At 39.8% G+C, this 21,880-nt stretch overlaps 1 protein-coding gene across 1 annotated transcript; it reads right to left on the bottom strand.

Annotated features, from left to right (window-relative positions):
- Positions 1–6,211: 6,211 nt before the first annotated feature.
- Positions 6,212–19,812, bottom strand: vegfaa (vascular endothelial growth factor Aa). Its single transcript, XM_059340175.1, has 8 exons — positions 19,357–19,812; positions 19,047–19,145; positions 17,287–17,329; positions 14,541–14,737; positions 13,927–14,003; positions 13,807–13,839; positions 10,798–10,929; positions 6,212–9,047 (listed from the first exon to the last, which is right to left on the bottom strand). Exons 1-8 carry the CDS (start codon positions 19,375–19,377, stop codon positions 9,026–9,028), a joined length of 624 nt encoding a protein of 207 aa, XP_059196158.1. The 5' UTR covers positions 19,378–19,812; the 3' UTR covers positions 6,212–9,025.
- Between the last annotated feature and the right edge of the window lie 2,068 nt (positions 19,813–21,880).

Consider the following 21,880-nt stretch of genomic DNA (forward strand, 5'->3'; position numbering starts at 1 on the left):
GAAATCAAATCAAAAATCTGTATTTACAGTTCAATAACAGAAATTATTTGCAATAAATACACCAGATTCTCATACTACCAACAAGTCAGTCAGGTTTGCAGCATCAGCCTTTACTCCACCAATACCTGCAACTCAGAGAGAAACTCAAAAAAATACACAACCACAAGCAAACTCCCAAGGTTTCTGTATCTAAGGAGAAGGCTACACTGAAACAGTTAAAGCTCTGAGACATGCTAACATATTTCCTGAAGAATAGTTGGTTTGTTTAGGTGTTGTGATTGGATTATTGGAAAATTGTGGACTAAACTGTGGAAAACATGAATGAAGGCTTGAATGAGGTTAGCAGTGCTGTCATTCTGACAGCTGGTCTACAACAGATATTGACATATTTTACTCAGATAATACTTGGGCCTGAAAAAGTACATTATCTGTATAGAATACGCTGCTGAATGGCACGTTGAGGAAAACCCTGAGATTGAACCAAAACATTAATGGTGTGAGAAAAATAAAAAAGATGAGAGCTGAGCAGCACTGCAGAGTTTGTGTGAATTCTCTTTTAGATCATTACTGCAAGCGACACTTTTGACAATACACATTCACCATCATTCGATCTGTTGTTTGGAAAGAGATATTGAGTGCCACTTTAAAGTATAATTTCATCAGGTGTTAGTGCACAAAGAGTCATGGCCAGTTACAGTAACAAAAGTAGTTGAAATGTACTTTGTGCCAATCAAATGAAGGATATAAGGGCTATCTTGTGCACAGGTCCCTATTTGTCTTTGGCATTAGTGAGGGAACAGATGGAAGTCCAGCCACACTCTAGTTAATACAAGGGTACAGTTGGCCTGATTAAAAGAAAACCCATTTAATCACAGAATAATTATTTTTGCTGCATTCTTCTGAGTATTTAGCAGCACAAGGACCCAGCATTTTAGGAGGCCTCATTTTGCCTAAAAGCTGCTGTTCTAAGGTGCTTTCAAACCTGTGTATGATATGAATGCCTAATCTTTGTTTAAAAATGCCGTCAGTTGGTGGCAATGCATTCCCACTCTTGAATCTCATATTTTCCAGTCAGCTGTCATTCAGCAGCAGAAATGTAGTACACAAGTTCCTAAACATTCAGCCAATACCAGAGTTTACCTGGCAGAACTTTAATAACTAAAGCTAGAAAAGCTATCATTCAAGTGAACCATCATATGCCACATCTTTTCTCTATTATTGTACAATAAATAGAACAAAAAAAATTAGAAAGTAATTTACTCAAACTTAAAAGTTAATGGCTTGTTGAGCCACCATCCCAGCATGAACCACAACAACATTTTTAACACAAAACAAATATGCCTCTGCTTTACTCACCAGATTTCTCAGTTAAGTGGAACTGTGTATTATTCTGTCAAAATGCCCCCATGATCATTAATCCTCAATTTATCTTGATGTATCACCAAGTCAAGTCAAGTCAAGTCAAATTTATTTATATAGCGCATTTACAGACGGCTGAGCCGCACCAAAGTGCTTCACATAAAAGTGCAAAAAGTGCAATAAAATACAGAATTGACAAAGGTAAAAAGAGACTAAAACAAAACAAAGCAAAACAAAACAAAACAAAACAAAACAATACAAACAAAACAACAAAAAACTTTAATTGTAGGCAAGAGAAAAGAGGTGGGTTTTTAAGTGAGACTTAAAAACATTTAGGGACTGCGCTGCACGGATGTGGAGGGGGAGGCAGTTCCAGAGTCTGGGGGCTGCTACTGAGAAGGCCCTGTCGCCCCTTGTTTTTAGTCTGGACCTGGGCACCTCCAACAGCAGCTGGTCAGCTGACCGTAGAGCTCTGGAGGGGGTGTGGTGGTGCAGGAGGTCAGACAGGTATGTAGGGGCCAGACCATGGAGGGATTTGTAGACAGTTAGAAGTAGTTTATAGTTGATGCGGTGACGGATGGGGAGCCAGTGGAGTGATGCGAGGACCGGGGTGATGTGATCATGTTTTTTAGTGCAGGTGAGGAGTCTGGCGGCACCAAACTGTACTATACGGGAAACTGCATTCATACACAATGAGTCATCCTGCCGGACAAATTTCATTCATCTTGCTTTGATTGGAGTGTACTAATGCACAATGAGGTGGATGAGTAGACCACACAAGTGCATTAATGTGCACAACCAACGCTTCAAATACACGCAGGATGTGTGAGGCAGCAGTATACCTCAAGTTTATGCTGGATCCACCATTCCTGGGACCTGTTGTCTCCATAACAACAATCCAAGCCAGACATCAGAGAGTGGGCCCTGCCTCATCTCCAACGCACTCTAAATGAGAAAAGGCACACCTTTCATCTGCAGCAACAACAGCTCAGGTCGTTCCAACTGGGAGATGCTGTGTTTGCTGTGGCTGAGCAAGCTTGTGACAACCTGGCTAGACCCATCCACCTGCAGGATTGTCAGATGTGACATCACTGTGACTCCACTTCCTCCATGGCCACAGTTCGTGTCACTAGTTCTCCATAGCGGGTGTTATGTTGTATGGTTTCTAGTTTCAAGTTATTTTTTATCATTATCAATTATTAATTCAGTTATTTTGGTTGGCATTGCATATCTTAGATTTCAGGCTCCTTCTAACAACACTCATTTAATATTTATGTAAGAAAATCATTCAAGACAAAAACAAATGCTTGTTTATGTGAAAAAAATATATATGTGTTTGACCTTTTACAGCTAATTTTTCGGTCTTTTCATGACTAGGTTCATCCCACCATCCCTTTCTCTTCCCGTCTTTCACAAGTATAGAGCAATATGACCTCCGCCCTTCTAAATATGTGCCTTACTGCTAACACAACAACCCAAGAGAATCATCCCCTTTCAAAAAATTGGACTCTAGCCCAGAATCTGACATTTATCCCATACTAGTCCCACAGTTTTCAGTAAAATCAGCTCAACAGCTGGAAAACTAAATGCCTCGTAAGAAGCCATCCTTAACTGCTTGTCTTAAGTTTTCTCTTAGCCTTTCTAACCACCCAGAAACATTTCAAGACATTTCCAACTTATACCATTGCCTTTCACTTCTCTAGACATTACATCGTTCTGCAATTGTATCACCCAGGCTCATGCAATTCCAAAAATCTGCTTTTCTTCTATCCATACCTACACAGATGGAATCAGCTTTTTCATTGAAACAGTTCCTTGCTTTTGGTTACCTTCCATTTCAGCTTATCCATGCTGATCAGCCCTCACAAAACACATACCTGTCCTCACAGCAAATACTTTTCCATTTGCCATGACTGCATCTACCTACAACCCTTCTCTACATCCCAGCCAATTTCACACTGCAATTCATACTTCTTTCTCTCTTAGTCAATAGTCCAGGGGAATTGAAACGATGCAGCCTTGGCCATCGGTCATCTCAGGCATATCACTTCTCCCTCTTAGAGTCATAACATTGTAACAATCTCCGTTATATGCAGACTCACCTTGGTTCTTTTAAATCTGACTCTCTCTGGGAATCATAACTGGTTTGGGGCTGTACTCCTGAGAAAGATCCCCTTCATACATCTGTTCCAAGTTCCTCAATTACTTCCTTACATCTGTTCGCCCATCCTATGCTTTCTCAAATTATTAAACCTTTGAAATGACAGTAGTAAAGTAGTGAACTTCGGCTCGGAAGCAGGGCCTTATCACCCGTTGACCCTACCTCTTCTTATCATCCCTTCATTCTTCCCCCTGACTCCTTCATCCATCACCCTTCCACCCTACCTCTTTTCATTCCTTTAAAACCATCACAATCCATCACCCCTCAACAACACAACATGTCTTCTCTTCATTCCCTTTATTCATTCCACCAGACCTCTTCTTTTCATTCCCTTGGTCCTTCCTCTCCTGACCCCTTTGTCCATCCACCCTCAACCCTCCCTCTTTTCATCTTCTTCATCCTTCGTCCTTCCCCTTTCATCCATCCCCCTTGACCCTACCTCTTCTTTTCATCTCCTTCATCCAACCCCCTTGACCCTACCTCTTCTTTTCATCTCCTTCATCCTTCCCCCTTCATCCATCCCCCTTGACCCTACCTCTTCTTTTCATCTCCTTCATTCATCCTGCTTGACCCCTACTTTCCTTATTCCATCTCACTTCGACCCTACCTCTTCTTTCATCCCCTTCATCCATCACCCCGCCACCATACCTCTTCTCTTCATCCACTCAACCCCCTTCATCCATCCATCCATTAGTCCTGGACCCATTTCTTCACTTCACCCTCATCATCCTTTTCATCTTATCCTACCTCTTCTTTTGATTGCCTTAATCCAGCCTCCCTTGACCCCTTCATCCCTCACCCTACCTGTTTTCATCCCTTTCATTTATGCCCCTCGACCCCTTCCTTCATCTCCCTTGTCCTCTTCATCCATCACCCCTTGACCCTACCTCGTCTTTTCATCCCCTTCATCCATCTTACCTTGACCCTGTCTCTTCTTTTTTTTTTATCTGCAGCTGTTAGTTCTTACTTCTTCCTCCACCACCTTTGAAATGTATCCAGTCATCACAGCAGTCATTATTTGACACAAATGGCAGGCATAATTTGCAAGGTTACCAGGAGATTGGCAAGCAACCAAACATTTCTGATTTCACCATTTTCGCAAATCACCAACCAATTCAGTTATATTAACTGAGAAGCATACCATCCAATAACAAGTGATTGATCATGCCTTTTATAGGCCAAAGTATCTTGACCTTTTTGGAGGACTCTTCATCATGAGCATCTAAGCATGCTGACTTTAGCATTTAACTTGCTGTGCCTCAATCCAGTGTTACAGGGCTGCAAGCGTGGCTTATGCAGTTATGCAGTTTGTCGTGACTTTTTTGACTGGGGTGGCCCAAGGGGGGCATGCAGGGGTGACACATGTCAGAATAGCATTGGGCATTAGTTCACCATTTCTTGCTCCACTACTGATATCTACATTAACCCTTTGAGACCCACACAAAGCCATTTTTGTAATTTTAGTGGGACGGGTGGGTTTTTTTTTTTTTTTGGGGGGGGGGGGGGGGGGGGGGGGGGGTCACATAGAAATGATATATACCATTGTCACCACTGTGTAAGCAAGTAATAAACATTGTGTTTTATGATGTTAGTATATGAAGGCCATTCCCATTCTCAATTTTGTCTCATAAGTTGTTGCAGCAATTTCTGGGTTGACACCTTTTTTTTTTTTTTTTTGCAAAATCCAACAATCTTTGACCCCCTAATAATCGATAAAAATGTTTAAAAAATCCCTCCAGAATACAACTTTAGGACACGAACACTATAGAAAAATCCATGCTGTGATTTGTTTTCAAAGGTGATTTTCAAAGAAACTTGTACCCATATAACCCATTTTCAGTCAGATATCTTAAGGTCAGAGGTCAAAGGGCCACTTTGAATATTGCCATGCTAGCATGACATCAGTGGAATGGATATCAATATCAATGGATTCATTAGGTGTTCTAGTTTCATATGTCAGCCTTTCACTGTGGCATTAAACATGAGCCTGCTGCAGCCTCTGAAAGACAGAAAGTCGGTCGAGGACGCCGGCATCCTCAAGGAGTTGAAGAGGTTTAAACGGAGACAGTCGTGTTAGCCAAGACTGGAAAAAAAGCCTGAAGTCCTGCCTCTGACTGGGCAGATAGCCAATTATACTTCAAGATAATGGGGAGGCACCTGGCATAGCCAATCAGCTTTCAGGAGTGGCCTGTGCCACCCGAGGCCACTGGACAAGCCCCAGGGCTTATGACAACATAAAAGTTCATGGTTAAGATTATGATTATGAAAAGATTGTCCTTGTTATAAGAAACCAATACTGACAGGCTTGCCATATCTGCAGAAACCAGATGCTTGCCTATGAAACAAGTGTCAGTGAAAATTTGTAATGGAAAGAAGTACTGATTTACAAAAGATTTTACTTCAAAACAGTTGCATTTCATTTTTTTCTAATTGAGCAATAAATAGCAACCAGCGGTAGTATAGCCTAAATGGCTTTTGAATTTCCTCCTGCTTTCATCCATGCTGGTGGCCACTGACAGAAAGCCATAGGGAAGGTCCAGATGAGCTGAAGAAAAACTCTCTACCAGTATGTGAAATGTTTCATTTTACTTAATTAGCTGTTTCTGACAGCAGCATTTTCACACTGAAAACAGAAGCTTTTACATTAGTTAACATTTAATTTAAAAAAACAAAACATATTCAATGTATTTTCAAAATAAATATGTTTAATGCTTACACCAAAAACAACAAAAAGCGTATTAATAACATTTTACAGCACAATAAATATATTAATGTGAAAATATACTAAATATGTGTTGCTGTATAAACTCAAGCAAGTCTGTCATTTAAATACAAATAGAATGTTGTCATCATCAGAGGACTGGAGAGTCTAGGCACTAAGGCAGCAGCCGGGGTCAGTGAAGACACTCTCAGGCCCCAAGTTTGAGGGTGGCAGCACAGAAAGTCCATTCACATGAACAGCAGTGGTACAGCTGACACCAATAGGGACACAGGTAGGAGTCAAGAAAAAAAGTGACCCTATATTATAGAAATGGACTACAGAATAACTGACTTTGAGTTTTGACAGATCTTTTGACACTTTCTAATGATATTGTACAGTGCCTTGCAGGTAGTAAAGTTAAGAATTCATGACATTGGATGAATAATTTGTGCACACAAATTAGTCAATCGTTCCTTCAAATAAATAATAGATTCACATGTCTTCAAACTATGAACACTCACTCTGACAAAACAATAAACATGAAACATGGATGTTTCTCCATCGGTGTAGTTTTTGTTGACCAGTTTTGGCTTTTGGGTGTACACGTGCTGAAATAAACAGTGGACAATGTATGGATTTGATTTGATTTCTTACTGAGGTACATGTAAATACTCTGTAAAGGAATGTATGTAAAAACTCATTTGAGCACACAAGTTGTTATTTCAAGGGAATAAATAGTTATTAACTTGAGAGCACAAGTTACCAATTCTTGCACATGAATATCCCAACACTTGCCAGGCAACACAGAATTGATATAAATGTCACAACTAAATTGTTTTTATCATGGACCAACTCTTTTTTTTAAGCTAAATAGTTGATGTGAAAGCACAGGCACTGTATATCAGTACATCTTTTTTTTGTTCCTGTAACTTGTGTTTCCTTGTCATCCACTACTGAAAATATTCCATGCAACTACACTGAACATTATGTCATATTTCTTCTGTATTATGACACATGGATGAGGAGGGTTTTTTTTCCACACCGGAAGAGTTTGGCATTAAAGGATGTTTGATTTGTGGTAAGTGGCAGTAACCTACTGAACCACATAACAGTGTAATACTTGGGAATGAGGAAGTTATAGTAGCGCCTGTGTTAAAAAAAAATCAACACAATGCCAGTTTACCACCGTCAGACTAGAGGCCTCAGTCTGGTTCAATTCTTCACTATATTAGGTCAGAGCTGAGCACCAGCAACAAGACGCCCTCAGTCCTCCATATGACACGCCTTTGGGCCCACAAGTGCAAAACCACGTGTCCATAGCCTTAGTCCAAAATGAAAAACATCTGTGTTGGCAAATCATTCACGCACATGTTGGTGACTGGGGTTTCTTTCGGTCAACAGGCCCCCACCATGACAAACACAGCTTTAGTTTAAATCAGGAATGTCAAAGCATTTATACCACCCACCCCCCATCCCCCTCAAAAAAAAAAAGAAAAAAGGAAGGATTCTACAGTCATACATGTTCTCCATTCAATCTTCAGACAGGTGAGGCTTACAAATAAAAATAACACTGCATATAAATATTTAGACAAAGTACTAGACGAAGGAATACCTAGTAAGTATATACAGATCGTTTATGATGAACTGCTCTGTTGTGGATGCCTATTTCTTTGGAACACAAACAAAGCCATTAAATAAGGAAAAGTTACGGATTTCAACAGCGACATGCTGATCTGATCTACGATCAGCTTGTCTAGTCCCTTCTTGTCTCTGTATATACCTACAGTAATATCCCTTTAGACAGCCTAGTCTCAAGACAGTTTGTGAAAGGAACACAATACCACAAAATATAAATAATAAACTCTGTGCACAAAAAGAGAGACAAATCTGTTTTCCCACCAGGAAGGATTACATGAAGGAGGCACTACCAGAAACAGGTACTTGATTCTTACCCATAACCCTGATGGAACTCTTGTCATTTTTTACTTGCCAACACTTATGGATGCCTAACCCTAAATTAATTTTTAACATTGACTAAAATATTTCTACCTGCTAAAATGATTATCTACCTGACCTGTTTAACTAGTTCAGTTCCTGCTAACATCATGTAACCCTATGAGGAAGGAAGGTCATGTTCACATTATCCGTCACCTTGGCACATAACATGCATCCGCAGTCACAGTCAGGAAACTCTGAGACACTTTTTAGGTGTATTCTCACATAAACTGGAGTTACTCCATACAGTGGAGACAAAACTTCACATCATGTCACAGAGGGAAACAGTTCTTGGACCTGCCATTCAGTTCAAGTACAACAGGCATTCCTCCACTTCCGCCTCCTCGTCCTCGCTCCTTCTCCTCTTAGTCCTTATGTCAGAGTTTGGAAGTGAGTTCAGCTTCTGCTGCACCGCTCGTTAAAGTTGGTGTCACTAGTTATTTAGAAATATTAAAGATATCCACAGTAGACCAGCATCCAGTGAAGTGTTAATAAAATAATAGATTTCGTCTACCAGTTCTACCCATGAGCAGAACATCACTGAAACCTTTCCCATTCACACGCCAGTGGCGCATTCGTTTCACTTTAAATAGTATTGTTTTAAGTAGCAGCAATACACATTGTCGATGTACTAAAAGTATATATATACATATATATTAATATCTTTAGGTGGAATAAAGACAGTGGCAAGATCTGTTTCAAGGATTTCCTGTCTTGCATTGTCATTTTGTGTCCTTGCAGGGAATGCATCCTCAGGTTTGAAAGTGCTGTGCCAAGAAAAGAATTCCTTCATAACAGTGTTGCTGGGTTCATCTTCTCGGTTTATCACATCTGTGGAAGACAAGATGAAAATCTGGTTAAGTGACAAGAAGGAAATTGGTCTTACACAGCCTCGCCTCCCAGAATATGAGAATGATGTCTTACACATAACTCATCCATGCAAAACAAAGGGATTCTTTAGAGACGGGCAGAACAGGAAGCATAGGTGGATAGTGGGGGACACTGGGGGTTTGGGGATAGATGATCTGGGTCAGTTTCCAGTTCCTGGTACTAGTTTTGCTGAATATGAAATGTACTTTTTCAGTAAAATAAATGAGGTAATTAAAATTAAGTAAAACATAGACAACCAATTAAACCTTCACATCAAGTTTTCATGTCATAACATTTTTTGATAGCTAAGGGATCAGGGCCCGGGTTCTAGCTGGATCTGGGGTTTGGGCTGGATTGGATTGGTGGAAGTAAACACGTTCTAACTCCAGTTCCAGAGAGTCCCCATCCTCAGGTCCCTTCACCCTCTCTTCTGAACACTGAACAAGTCAACTGGAATCATGTCAGTGGTCTCTTCACCCATAAGTGTGTGGTTCTCTAAATCCAAAGCTGTGTGGGGGGTCCCTGGGGGGTCAGAGGTCATGGAAGTGGCTGGGTCAGGAGAGGTCGTAAACCTTGTTAATTAGGGGCAGCAGTCCCAGCACTTTTCTATTTGGCTATATGCTGCACATAGTTGGGGTGATGAGTTTAACTCAACTCATTAGTAATATGATTTGAGTTCATATGAAAATAATACATTAGTAAATGTGATGCGCAAGCAGCATGGACACAATTCCCTGCAATACCCTGTTAAAATGAATAATTATTGACACCCTGGCAGACCTAATAGATCTTTTTTTTTTTTTACTCCTTCTCTACTTGAACTAAAGCCAGATGGAAAGCACCTCCATTACAGGTAGACAGACTTATTGTTACTGAAATGTGAAAACCTTGTATCTCAAAATTGGTGATTCTTGTTCCATCAAAAATTGAATGGGGAAAAATTAGATTTTCAGTTATTTCTAATGGTATCTGGCCATGCAAAATGGATGGAAATGGAAAAATAGATGTCAGCCCAGTAAAAGTAAAAACTACTGGACAAATAAGAATGTATGCTTACCAGAGTTTAGTGAAAAAAAAAGGGCGAACTCACCCTTTAAAGGTTTACACATCCCTCCATGGCGCAATCCTCTTAAGCTTATAAAACCATAAAACCCTTTCCTTTATGTAATAGCTTTTGTCTTCCAGCTAAAACAAGGTTGCTATTGAATGATGAAAAATACTGTCTTACTTCACCAAAACATTAAGATACAAGCTTTTCACTTTTCACATCAGCTCATGATGATTGAAAAAATAAGTACATTGAAAAATTATTGTTGAGGTGGCATTTCTAATTATAAATAAAGGCTGCTGGTTGCTTCATCCAGACTGACTTAATATGGAATGTGTGGGTCTGGTAGTTTGTAACCCTAAACCACGCTTCTTTAGTACATGCAAAAGTGTCATGCAACCAGTCACATGTAACATCTTTAACATGCAGAATGATTTCAAACATCTCAGTGGTAATCATCAACACGTTGAATCTTAAGAGACAATGCAAGCACTGAGCAGCACAGAGCTACCACATACTCCTGTACAAACACTAACACAACATCAAAAAGCAGGAAGAAGAAGCATGAAATGAATTGTTGCAGGAAGCACAGAGATAGGTAGACAGGGGGTTAGAAAGGGAATTCAGGGCTTATTGTTTATCGTGTATGTAAGGTAAACAAACCTGCAAGTTCTTTCGTTTAACTCAAGGTGCCTGGACTTGCAGTCTAATTGTGTGAATTTGCAGGAACATTTACAGGTGAGAGGGTCCTGCACAAACAAGCGCTTTCTTCTCTCTGAGCAAGGCCCACAGTGGCTGCAAGGGAGGCAAAATGGGAGAAACAAGGAGAGAGATCTAAGCTATAGAGCAAATACTGCAGAAAGAGCGGACACAGACACTCATGCAACATCCCTATCCTTCATCTCCTCCACACATCCCAAACCAGCCCTCACTATGATCACTTTGTAAATACAATATGAACATTTTTTTTACACACAAACAGGAATTGTGGCTCAGATGTGATGTTTCAGCTCATAGACTAATGTCATATGTTTGATGCTGCATTCGTGTAAATCACAAAGTAAGTCTACTCAGTTAAGGGAGCGTAGAAGTAGCATTATTCCAGCGTGGCCATTATTTTTCCTTAAGAAGCATTGAAATGCTCTCTGGAAATCACAAAATCTTCAACGGTGACATACACTAACATTACACTTGCAGGTGAGCTAATAAACCAACCCAAATTTTTATTTTTAATGCCCCAAAATTCTGTTTCAACAAGAACACAAATTACAAATTCAGATCATGCTTGAAAATCAATTCTGTGAATAAAATGTTGAAATTTAAGTTTTAACAAACAGCCAAAGATGATTCTCGGATTTTGTCAATTATCCATCATTACAGCAGAACCTGAAGTAAAGTAGCTGGAGCCAAAGCCAACAGAGCCCACTCTGCCCAGTATTTCATAATATATCCCTAAAGGCTTGGTACAGGGTGTCACCTATAAGTGGTGCACAAAGATTCAAAATGAACATGTAATAGTTTGACATTGAGGTAGACACTATAGTTGCTGCCGTATCTGTTACAATGCTCAGCTTATGAGATGGAAGGTCACACCAAAGACACAACAAGGACAGCACTAGATATATAAAAGGAGCTTTGCTTTGTCTCAAAGAACCGATTATGCTTTACCAAACACACATCCAAGCAGCAGGATAAAGTTGTGTATCATCTACGAGACCTCCTGTTTAAAATACTTATCAGTGCAGCACACTACAGGCCAACAGACAGACTTCACAATATCCTTTTCTTATGGAGATAACATGACAAATACCATGGCACAGAAATGTTGTTGCAGATATAAAAAAGGACATAGGTAACAGATTGAATCTGTGTACAAAAGGTATATTTAGAAGACACCAAAAAGTTATTTGGCATCAACCATCAAAAGGATAGCATGCTGATGCCAAGATATACTGCAGCAGTGGGTCAGGACTCAATAATCCTGCTGGAGTCTTTAGCTTTCAGCCCTTCTGCCTGCACTGTAATAAATTATTCTGTAGTCATTTCATTTTACTTAATATATTTGATAAAATGTATTAAATATAAATGCGTCCTTGATTTTGAGGCAGTTGTTTAAGTAACTTTAATATAAAAATGTTTGAGATAGAATCTACTTATTTTGATCACATTAAATATAATCTTTATGTGTTTGTAATTCTCAATCAAGAGAATTTTGAATGAATCCAACACAATAGAATTAGTCCGTTTTTAATTGACAGGCACTCCCTGTTAAGTTGTTATTAACTCAACTTGTAACGTAGTTAGATTTAATAAATAAAATTGCGTGCAATCTGTTGCCTTAATTTTATTGAGTAGCTATCGTTCATCTTTTTTTTACAGTGTGATAAACAGAAGAGAAAGCAGGAAAAAAGAGACCTAAGCAGATGCAGGGACTGGCATTCAGGGTTCAATCAATAGCTGATAAACCAAACAAGAGGTAATCAACCAACAAACCATCTGCAGTAATCTGGTCTCCTCATGAGCAGCCATGGATACTGATCCATAGGATAGGACTGTAGCCTCCCCTCCACCCTACCACATGGTAAACTAGCCACCTACGTGCACAATGACAGGCAGACATGGAACAAGGCTGGATGAAGCTCAGCTCAGTGGAACCAGTTCTGACTTAGCTAACATGATCCCATCTCTGCTCCACCAGTACATCAGCTATTAACCTGCCAAGGCACAGGCGGCACACACATACTCGTCTGATCCAATTAAACAACCTGACCTGCTGCTGAAAAGCTTCAAGACACATACAAACCACATGCATGTATATGTCAAACACACACAACCCTTTGTCAGCTGTGACAGTGAGTGTTTTCTCTCAATCAGCGAGGACACTTCTGCTCGCCTCCGAGTTCATCCTCTATTTACACCACTAAAAATAAAAATAGGTTAACTGCATGACACCTGTTGCTATGATTAGACTGGAGAAGTAGTCGAGGGCCGAGGGTCAGGTTTGTGCAACTGGAGACAAGAGTGCAGACAGCAGCGGGTGGTCCGAAGCTGGCTGGCTACGCCTCAATCACTCACCTCACTCTGCTATAGCCGCACCATAAAGTACTAAACCTGCTGCCATAAAAAGTACACGCTCAAAGTGTAAGAGCCATGTAAAGATAGGTGGAAGACCTGAAGGCCCTACTCTCTACCTCCAACTCCAAGAAGAAAACATGATGGTACTTGACTTGGATACTTTTGACTTCCTAAATCATGGCATAACTAGCCGTGGTCACTTTCTGTTAAATTGGATTGAAAGGAACACAAATGAAAATGTTCCTTTATTAAGTATGTGTCCAGTATTATAAGTATGTACTGTAGACAGAGGAAAAAAAGGCTGTTGATTGACAGACACTGCAAATCTGAAGTATCCATATTACAAAATCAGGTAATATCTGAATTGTCATGAAGACTGGCTTGGGTTGGACACAGGTCAGATAAGCCTAGAACAACCCTGGTCGTTAGTGTGAAAGAGGTAATAGAAAGAGACAGCTATGCTCAGCAATTTAGAGTCAAAAGTGAAGCTAACCAGGGGTGGACAGGAATGAAGTAAAGTTTTTTGCAGTAGGTGAGATCCTGCCACCAGCACCAAAACCTTTCAAATTGAGAAAAGAAATAAAAACACGTACTTACTATTCTTTCTTTGCTTGAACATCTGGCTTTAGTCTGAAATCAAAAAAGAGGAAGATTATTTAGTTTCTCCTTTTAATTATATCACTGTCACTGTGTGTTAGGTCTCATATAGTCTCTTACCTGCATTCACACTTTTGATGCTCTGTGAACCTTAATTGAATAATATGTTCCGCTATCAATGGTCTAATCCTCATTACCTTCAAAAGAAACAGAGGACATAAGCAAGGTTTGGATTAAAAGAACATCAATGACACTTTTCGTCATCTACAGTCTGAGCAACACAGCCCTGATCGCTCCTGAACCACACAGCTTGAAGTTGTGACCTGGCTTTATTACTCTATGACCCTATAGTCTACAGCCGACATCCATGCCAAACAGCTGGCATGGTGAACAGACAGGAGAGGCACTGACCCCACAGACATGGCTTCAAACACAGTGGCGAGTTTAACAAGATATTTAAGATGTCTCGCCAACTCACTTTCTCTGCTCTGCTTCTGTATGTTAGTTGTATGTCTCTAATAATCACAATGATTTGAGGTTTGACGGTATACAAATTAAGTCACACGATAATCCAACTGAATATTTGATGACAACCGAAACATCTCAACAACAATTCTTTGGCTAAGCTCTAGCATGAAGTCTTAGTGGTCTCTGGATGATTTAGGTGTCAATTTTTTTTTTCTGTTTAATCAACAGACAGCAGCTTTCTGAACCCTGGTTAGCCCTGGGCTTACCTGCATTGTGATGTTGCCTGTTTGCGTAGGTACACACTCCATTGCTTCATCATTGCACCAGCCGCTGCAGCGGTTGAGGACGACGTAGGAAGGAGCGTAGGTGTATTCTGTGTCCCCCGGGTACTCTTTGGAGATGTCCACAAGCTCCTCTCTGGGCTGACACTGACTCTTGTTAAAAACATCTAGGAGAGGGATGACTGTAAAAAGAGAAAAGGATTAATCAGCTTTTCTTCATCATCATCATCATCATCATCATCATTATCATCATCATCACAATCATCATTACTCTCACAATCTTTATAGTCGGTGCCAAAAGTGAAAAAATATTTATATTATAATGGATACTTCTCCAGCCCAACATTCACTGCTTGTTTCCTATAGCTATTTTTTTCTTTTTAAGAAATGTTCAAAGTTCAAAGTTAGTAAAGTAGTGGTAAACAGCCATCCAAAAATTTGGTGAAAATTGACATAACATTAGGATATGCTCCAATAAACTCCCATTAATGTGTGGAAATGTGGAAAAAGTTAAAATTCCAAGATTACCAAAAAATACCACAAAGCTTTAGGAATATGCAATTGCAGACATATGGCCATGTTACAAAAGAGTAAAAAGCTGATGAGAGCAAATATAGACAGATTTTAGCTACATAGAAAGAAGCCATGGAGTAAAAATACTAAATCTCTTGACATCCCCTCTGCAAAAATTGAATACAACATGACATACAAGCATCAAGTAATCTTTGTAGATCCAGAACATAAGTTGATAACAGAGTTTTGATAACAATGTTAGATAGTGATCAAACCAAGCTCGAGACTTAAAGAAACTAACCGAGTGACTGGCAGCCCTCTCTGTATTTCAATTCCCTGTGCAGCCCGGAATAATTTGGCCCACAGTAGATCAGCCTAGGTTCCCAACAACCCATGGCTAAGTCCTGACCCCTGGTTTGTCAGGGCAGCCGTGACCTCAGGCACTGAGGCGCCAGGCTTCACCTGTGACCTAAGGAAGCCCACCCCTGTGCAAGCTCTGCCCAGGGACTAATTCAACAGAATCACTGTGTTTGCTTTATGATTATGAATACACTCATGCATTCTTGGGTATTTCATTTCATTTTAAAGGTTTTTACACATTATTTCAGAGGCAGCCCTCTGGTCATGCATAAGAGGGCTGTACCATGAAGCAAGAATAGTGGATTAGTGAGGTATGTTGAGGCTAAAGTTAGGCTTTTCTGTATCATGAGAGGGGCTTTCTTTTAAGCTGGCAAGATTATTCAGGAGGTGATAAAGAAAATATAAACACTGTTTTATTTAATTTGTAAGGTTATTGTGGCTCTCACTAAACTAATTATTATGTTTGTACTGTTCTCTGGACATTTACCCACACAGTCTCTAAAATGAAAAAGACATAACTCAAGGTCCACTAACTACGTTTTTCGAGGGCTGTCAACTACATCTCATGATCTTGGACTCAATCTTGAATACACTATTGTGCTGCCCTAAATTCTAACTACAGCACTTAAAGTGCAAAAAAAACACTAATTTTATCTTTCAGAAATGTTTGGTTTGTTGAAAACTACTGTGCCCAGCTGTTTTCGATAATTACTGACCTTTTTTTTCCAATGAAACTTCATATTTTGAGTCCTTTTTAAAGATTTACATATTCAGTAGGAAGAAATGAGCTTGTCGCCAGGAGGCACTGACAGGGAAGAGAAGTCAGAAAGCATCACAAGACATAATTTAGGGTTTGATCATTTTGTGGGATCTGTTGTTGTTGAAAAATATATCAAGGCCCTTCTTGGCTGAGGTGGACTAAGCAAGTCATATCAACAACAGTTCAGAGCTCTCCACCAGGTGTAATAAGCCCACGTTCTTATCACAGTGTATACGATTTGACAGGTAGTGTTATCTCTGACAGTGTGGGTGTGTAAGGCAGCTGCATGCAGATGCCAAAGTACCTGCTCCTATACAAACAATTAAAACTACCACACAACATGTCCAGTGATGCTGTTTGTTGTGACTAATCTCTGTCTCCATCCATCACCAACCAACAGGTCCAACCTTGGCCTCAGCATAACAGAGTCACTGTCAAACAAACATGAGTATGGCATTGAACCAAGGCTGACTATCTGCTCATGTATTGACTGCTTTCAAAAAAAGTAACACAAAAAATGTAACAACTGTAAATGACTGTGGCGGCAGTGACTTATTTCTACCTTTTCTCTCACATTAATGGTTGCTTTGAAATCTGCAACACTTTTATGACGACTCCAAAGTCCCAAGTGAGACCTTTTACCGCTGGGAACTTCGATTCCTGTCTGCTCTGTATAGACAAACAATCCTCAGTTTAAACTGAGGAACAAATGTCCCAATATATATCATGTCAGAAGCAGTATGGCAACAATTCCAGAATGTCCTACCTCTATAGCCTACTTCTACATATTTCTGTATCATGATATGGCTGAATATAATTTCTGCCTTTTGTTTTGTTAGCCATCAATTGGAAAACTATGCTGTCACTTCTGTATTACAATGAATTGTGGGTTAAATCAGTCTAGTCTGGTAAAGTCTGCACCCCAAGCAGCTTCTCTGGAAGCCTGCAGAAAGTCAGCTTCGGCCCTTGTGAACTGGATAAATTGTGGATTTGGACAGTTCCAGTATTTGCAGACTTCCCGGGACCGCCCCCGCAGAGTCTACAAGTCTGCAAGTATGATGAAGACTTGATATTTGGATTCAATGATAGAAAACTTACCCTCATTTTTACTCTTGTCCACTCCCTTGTTAATGCTGGCAGTCTGTAAGAGATGCACATCAGAGCAGGTGTCAAATATTTTTCATCTGCATGCAGCACTGCCTCTGTCATCACCAAAACAAATCCAAATAAGTACATGATATATGATAGTATATGAAAGTAGCCTACGAAAGGTTTTGTTTAGCTGTTGTTGTTGGGTTTTTGTTTTTTTAGCTCAGTGGCCATACCAAACCATGATCCACAGAGAAGCCCAGTCTGATGCAATACTGACCATGACATGAGCTATAATTCAAAAAGGTAAAGACTGATACTAGAATAAAGGTGTCACACACTAAAAACCTTGTTTTATAAGCAGTATTTTCCAGTCTATCTCTGCTTGTTTCGCAAGTGCAGTCAGATGCATCAGCCCAGTCAAGCTACAAACACGCAGCTGAGGCGCAAGGCTGATTTACCTTCAAAATAAAAGCGCTGAATAGTTTTGCTCGTACAGTTTATTGTGATGTACCAAAAGACAATAAAACTACATTTAAATCTACATTGTACACGCTCATTTAAAAGTCTCATAGGAGTTAGTGCTTACTTACTTTCATGAGATTAATCATTTAAAAATGAAAGTAGAGAGTCCAAATAATATTCCAACAACTGACATACGTTTTCAATAGTTAAAGAGATAGCATATTCTGTTAAAACATGCTTTCTTTTTAAACGGTTCACTTTGTCAAAGTGTTGTGTGGCTTAGTTTTACGTTGAAAGGCGTAACAGGAATCGGCCCTTGTTTTGAGGGTTAAAAAAAATGACGTGACGTATCGGCATCCCTGGCAGACCTCCGTTCACCTCATGTGGCTGCTGTAAGAGGCCGAGATATTGCGTGAGAAAGCAAATCAGTGTGTGTGGGAACGATGTGGACATCCTACAGGGCGGCAGGACAGGAGAAACCGGGTCTCAGCTTCCACCTACTCCAGATCACCGTGAGAAAAAAAAGAAGACTTGGCCTATGTCTAAACCCAGCTGCTGAACAGCTAAGGGGGCCGACTGTACAGAGTTCAAACTACACAATACTTAGCTCTCATGAAAACGCCTGAGGCAGAACTCCATTCAGAATTTTCTCAGTGTAAGCTCACTCTCAGAAAAATATTGACCATATTAGTAATAACTAAGGAACTTTTGTGGATTTATCATTCGATTCGTAACAGAGGTAATTCAGCAAGCAACATTAATTAAAGAACATTTCACAACTTTTTTTATGACATTCGCACCAACCAAATGGACGCTTTATCTCCATTGAAAGAAGTACTTTGCTTTGAACTAAATTATGCCGACATGGATCCTATTAATACACTCTGTGTATTAATAGAATCACTCTGTGTATTGTGCGTCTTGGTCAATCTTAACTTCACTGATTTTTAAATATAGTCTGGCTTTGCAAAAAGAAAAAAGAAGAAGAAAAGAGGCGAATGTAGGCCTATTTAGGTTTCAACGAAAGGGACAATGTAAGACGAAGGCCTTCAGATAATTACTGAAAAGAAAATGCTGATTGTTTAGACTACCTACACAGTCAAACACAACATGTATGCAATATATATTTTTAAAATGATTTATACATTTCCACATTACACATTTAGTTGTTTTAATTGGTCAGCTTTTTCTGTAACCTTATAATTGAGGATAGAAAAATGGGTTGAGCTTTAAAAGCACGTGTGAAAGAGAAGCAGTCTAATTATTAATAATAAAGATGGGCATTAAATAAATCAAAGACTCACCTTTACTGTGGATAGGTGAAGAACCGCTGCGAAAAGGATGTATAGCAAACTGACAACAAAGTTCATGGTTGTAATTCCGCACGATAAGTCTTGAAATCTCTGTTGTCGTTGAAGAGTAAAAAAAAAAAAATATCAACAAAAATTATGCACACATTTGAAAAATAAAGAAAGAAACAAAAATATATATATTTTTTTTAAACACGGCAAATCTTGGTTATAGATATATGCAAATCCACATATTCCACACGCTGTGACACGCTGAAAGGGACGCTTCCAGTGTCTAGCAGCAGCGCTTGGCTGGAGCTCTTACCATCCAACAAGTCTCGCTCATCCAGACAAAGACACTGTGATTGGTTCTAAAATCCACGCTGGATCCCGGACCTCAGGAACACAGCCAGCATCCAAAAAAAAAAAACAACAATAATGTCCACAGTGTAAGATGAGACTGGCGGATCAGCACATCAACTTTACGCACCGGTGTCTCTCTGTACGCTCATTAATCCCACAACAGGAAGGTGTGTGTCTGTGTGTGATTGTGTGGAGGGAGACAGCAGGCACTGTTTGCCGGTAGAAGAAAGTGATCCTTTCGCTCTCTTCCGCAAACCGTTCTTCTAATGTTTCTTATTTAGTGTCGCTCTCTATGTTGTGCCTCGGCTTCTCTTCGCTATCTATAAATATTTGGGGAGCATCGACAGCAGCTTGTCCCCGTCTCTCACGCGTTCTGTCTCCTCTTGGCGGTTTCTCCTGTAGTTCATGCGTTATTAAGGTGGCCTGGCATCAGCGGCCAAGCGGGCTGGTTCCTGGAGGCGGGGCGGCCGAGAGCAACCAATGGTAGAAGGAGGCGGAGCTGATCTGGGCCTGCTGTTCACTTACACACACATAGGAGGGGTTTCCACTGACGACAGACTGGATCATTCAACGTTTCCTATCATATGTTATGTTTGGCTGCGTTTCATTTCAATATTTCATACATTGGTTGAGCCTGGAGTATTTGCTATAACCTCCTATGTTGACCACTGTCAACTGTCAAAATACTACTACAACAAGTATTACTACTTAGACTACTTATTCTTCTTACTTATTATTTTTGTTATGAATAATAATAATAATGATAATAATGATAATAATAATAATAATAATATTGATAGGACCCAGAGAGAACCCACACTGACATGGGGAGAACATGCAAACTCCCAAACTCCACACAGAAGAGCCGCAGTTTTATTGATAATAACTAAAATCATAATCAAGAAAACCATGGTTAATGGCTAGACATCAGCTCTTAAATTAAACTCTTATGAGCTATTTTTGTTGTTATCATTATATTTGTCCAAACAAATGTACATTTAGTTGTACCAGGCATTAAAATGAACAAGAAACTGAAGAAGGGTGGTCTAATAACTTTTTCCATGACTGTCGACTGATTTTCTGTCACTCTTTGGTTAGGTTTTTTCTTGTAAAGGTTTAGGCAACAAAACTACTAAAATAATGCTAAAATGATGACTTCACAATCAGAAATAATAATTGCCCAAAATGGGCCTAATTTTACCTTCAACTTTGTGTACTATTATTATTTTTGATCCTGGTTTGAAAAAAAAAAACAGTTGACTAGCTTGGTCAGGTTTTTAGAATCAGAATCCAGTTTATTGCCAAGTAGGTTTTACATACATACAAATGGCTCTTGGTCCTGTGGCTTCCTCCAAAGACTGGTGACCCTAAATTGCCCAGATGTGTTACTATGCAGTGTTAATAAGCAGTTACCTACAATGTATTATTATGACTGCATATATGTCAACTTTTATATTGAGGTTTCGATTGTTGGTCTTGAACAGGTGGTGCACTAACATTGTACAACAACACCCTCAGCCCCTCCTCTGATCTAAAGCAGAGTCTGGCACAGTGATGGCTCATTGCTCTACTGAAGCTCTCCACATAGTTTCCATGGTCTCTGCCCTCTCTAGCCTCCTTCTCTTTCTCCACTAGCCCTGTCTTACTCACAACTCACCAGTTGGTTGGTTTAGGGTGTGCTGTAGAGTTGGTGGATGGGTCAAACAAACCTTGGACTCGTCATTACTTTGTCAGCTTGCCTACTGCATCCAGTAGTTATAAGTGGAAGTATTTGTTTTTAATTCAAATTATTTTATTGCCTGGAGTTAACCATTTTATGTGAAAACTGAAGTTTATTGTGAAGAGCCACTATGCATGTACAGTAGTTAGCAGAAACTACTCCAGCCTTGTTAAAATGACTTACAATTCAATTTGACTTTCTTTCCTGGATATAATTACCAATATTATCTGTTTCACCGTGTAGTTTCCTGATTGGTGTGTGCATAATCATTGAAAAACTGGCTTGGTCATTTTCAAAGGGTCCCTTGACCTTTAACCGTTACGTATCAGAATGAAAATGGGTTCTATTGGCCCCTATAAGAAGGAGGTGGTGGAGAGATGTTCGAGTCCATCCTGAAATACCCGGATCATCCGCTACACAAAACCTTTATGGACCAAAAAAACAGCAGTAGACGACTCCTCTGTTGCAGGACGGAGAGATACAAAAGATCCTTCGCTCCTACAGCCATCAGGCTGTCTCATTCTTATAATAATAATTTACAGAAGAGCCAACAGACTAACTGAATTTCCCCTCAGGGTGCCCACTTGTCTCCCTTTACAGACACCCCCAATTTATGTAGTTTGGAACAAGAACCTTGCAGTTCTTTGTATTCTGTAAAAATGTTTCTAAAATGGTGTATTTTCAAATTGTTGCATACTAAATTACAGAAACAGTGTTTGGATTACATGAATTGGGTATGTCTGGAAAGCTAAGTGGATTCAATGAG

This window comes from Centropristis striata, chromosome 8 (genome assembly GCF_030273125.1).
Source record: "Centropristis striata isolate RG_2023a ecotype Rhode Island chromosome 8, C.striata_1.0, whole genome shotgun sequence".
Taxonomy (NCBI): domain Eukaryota; kingdom Metazoa; phylum Chordata; class Actinopteri; order Perciformes; family Serranidae; genus Centropristis; species Centropristis striata.

Bases quoted from the DNA above. Each gene is read 5' to 3' on its own strand.
- vegfaa (XM_059340175.1), bottom strand. From the start codon at position 19,377: ATGAGCGAGACTTGTTGGATG. The intron at 14,004-14,540 runs GTAAGCCCAGGG...TTTCTTTTGAAG, and splicing joins CAGGCAACATCACAATGCAG to GTAATGAGGATTAGACCATT. The intron at 13,840-13,926 runs GTAAGAGACTAT...TTTTGATTTCAG, and splicing joins CATCAAAAGTGTGAATGCAG to ACTAAAGCCAGATGTTCAAG.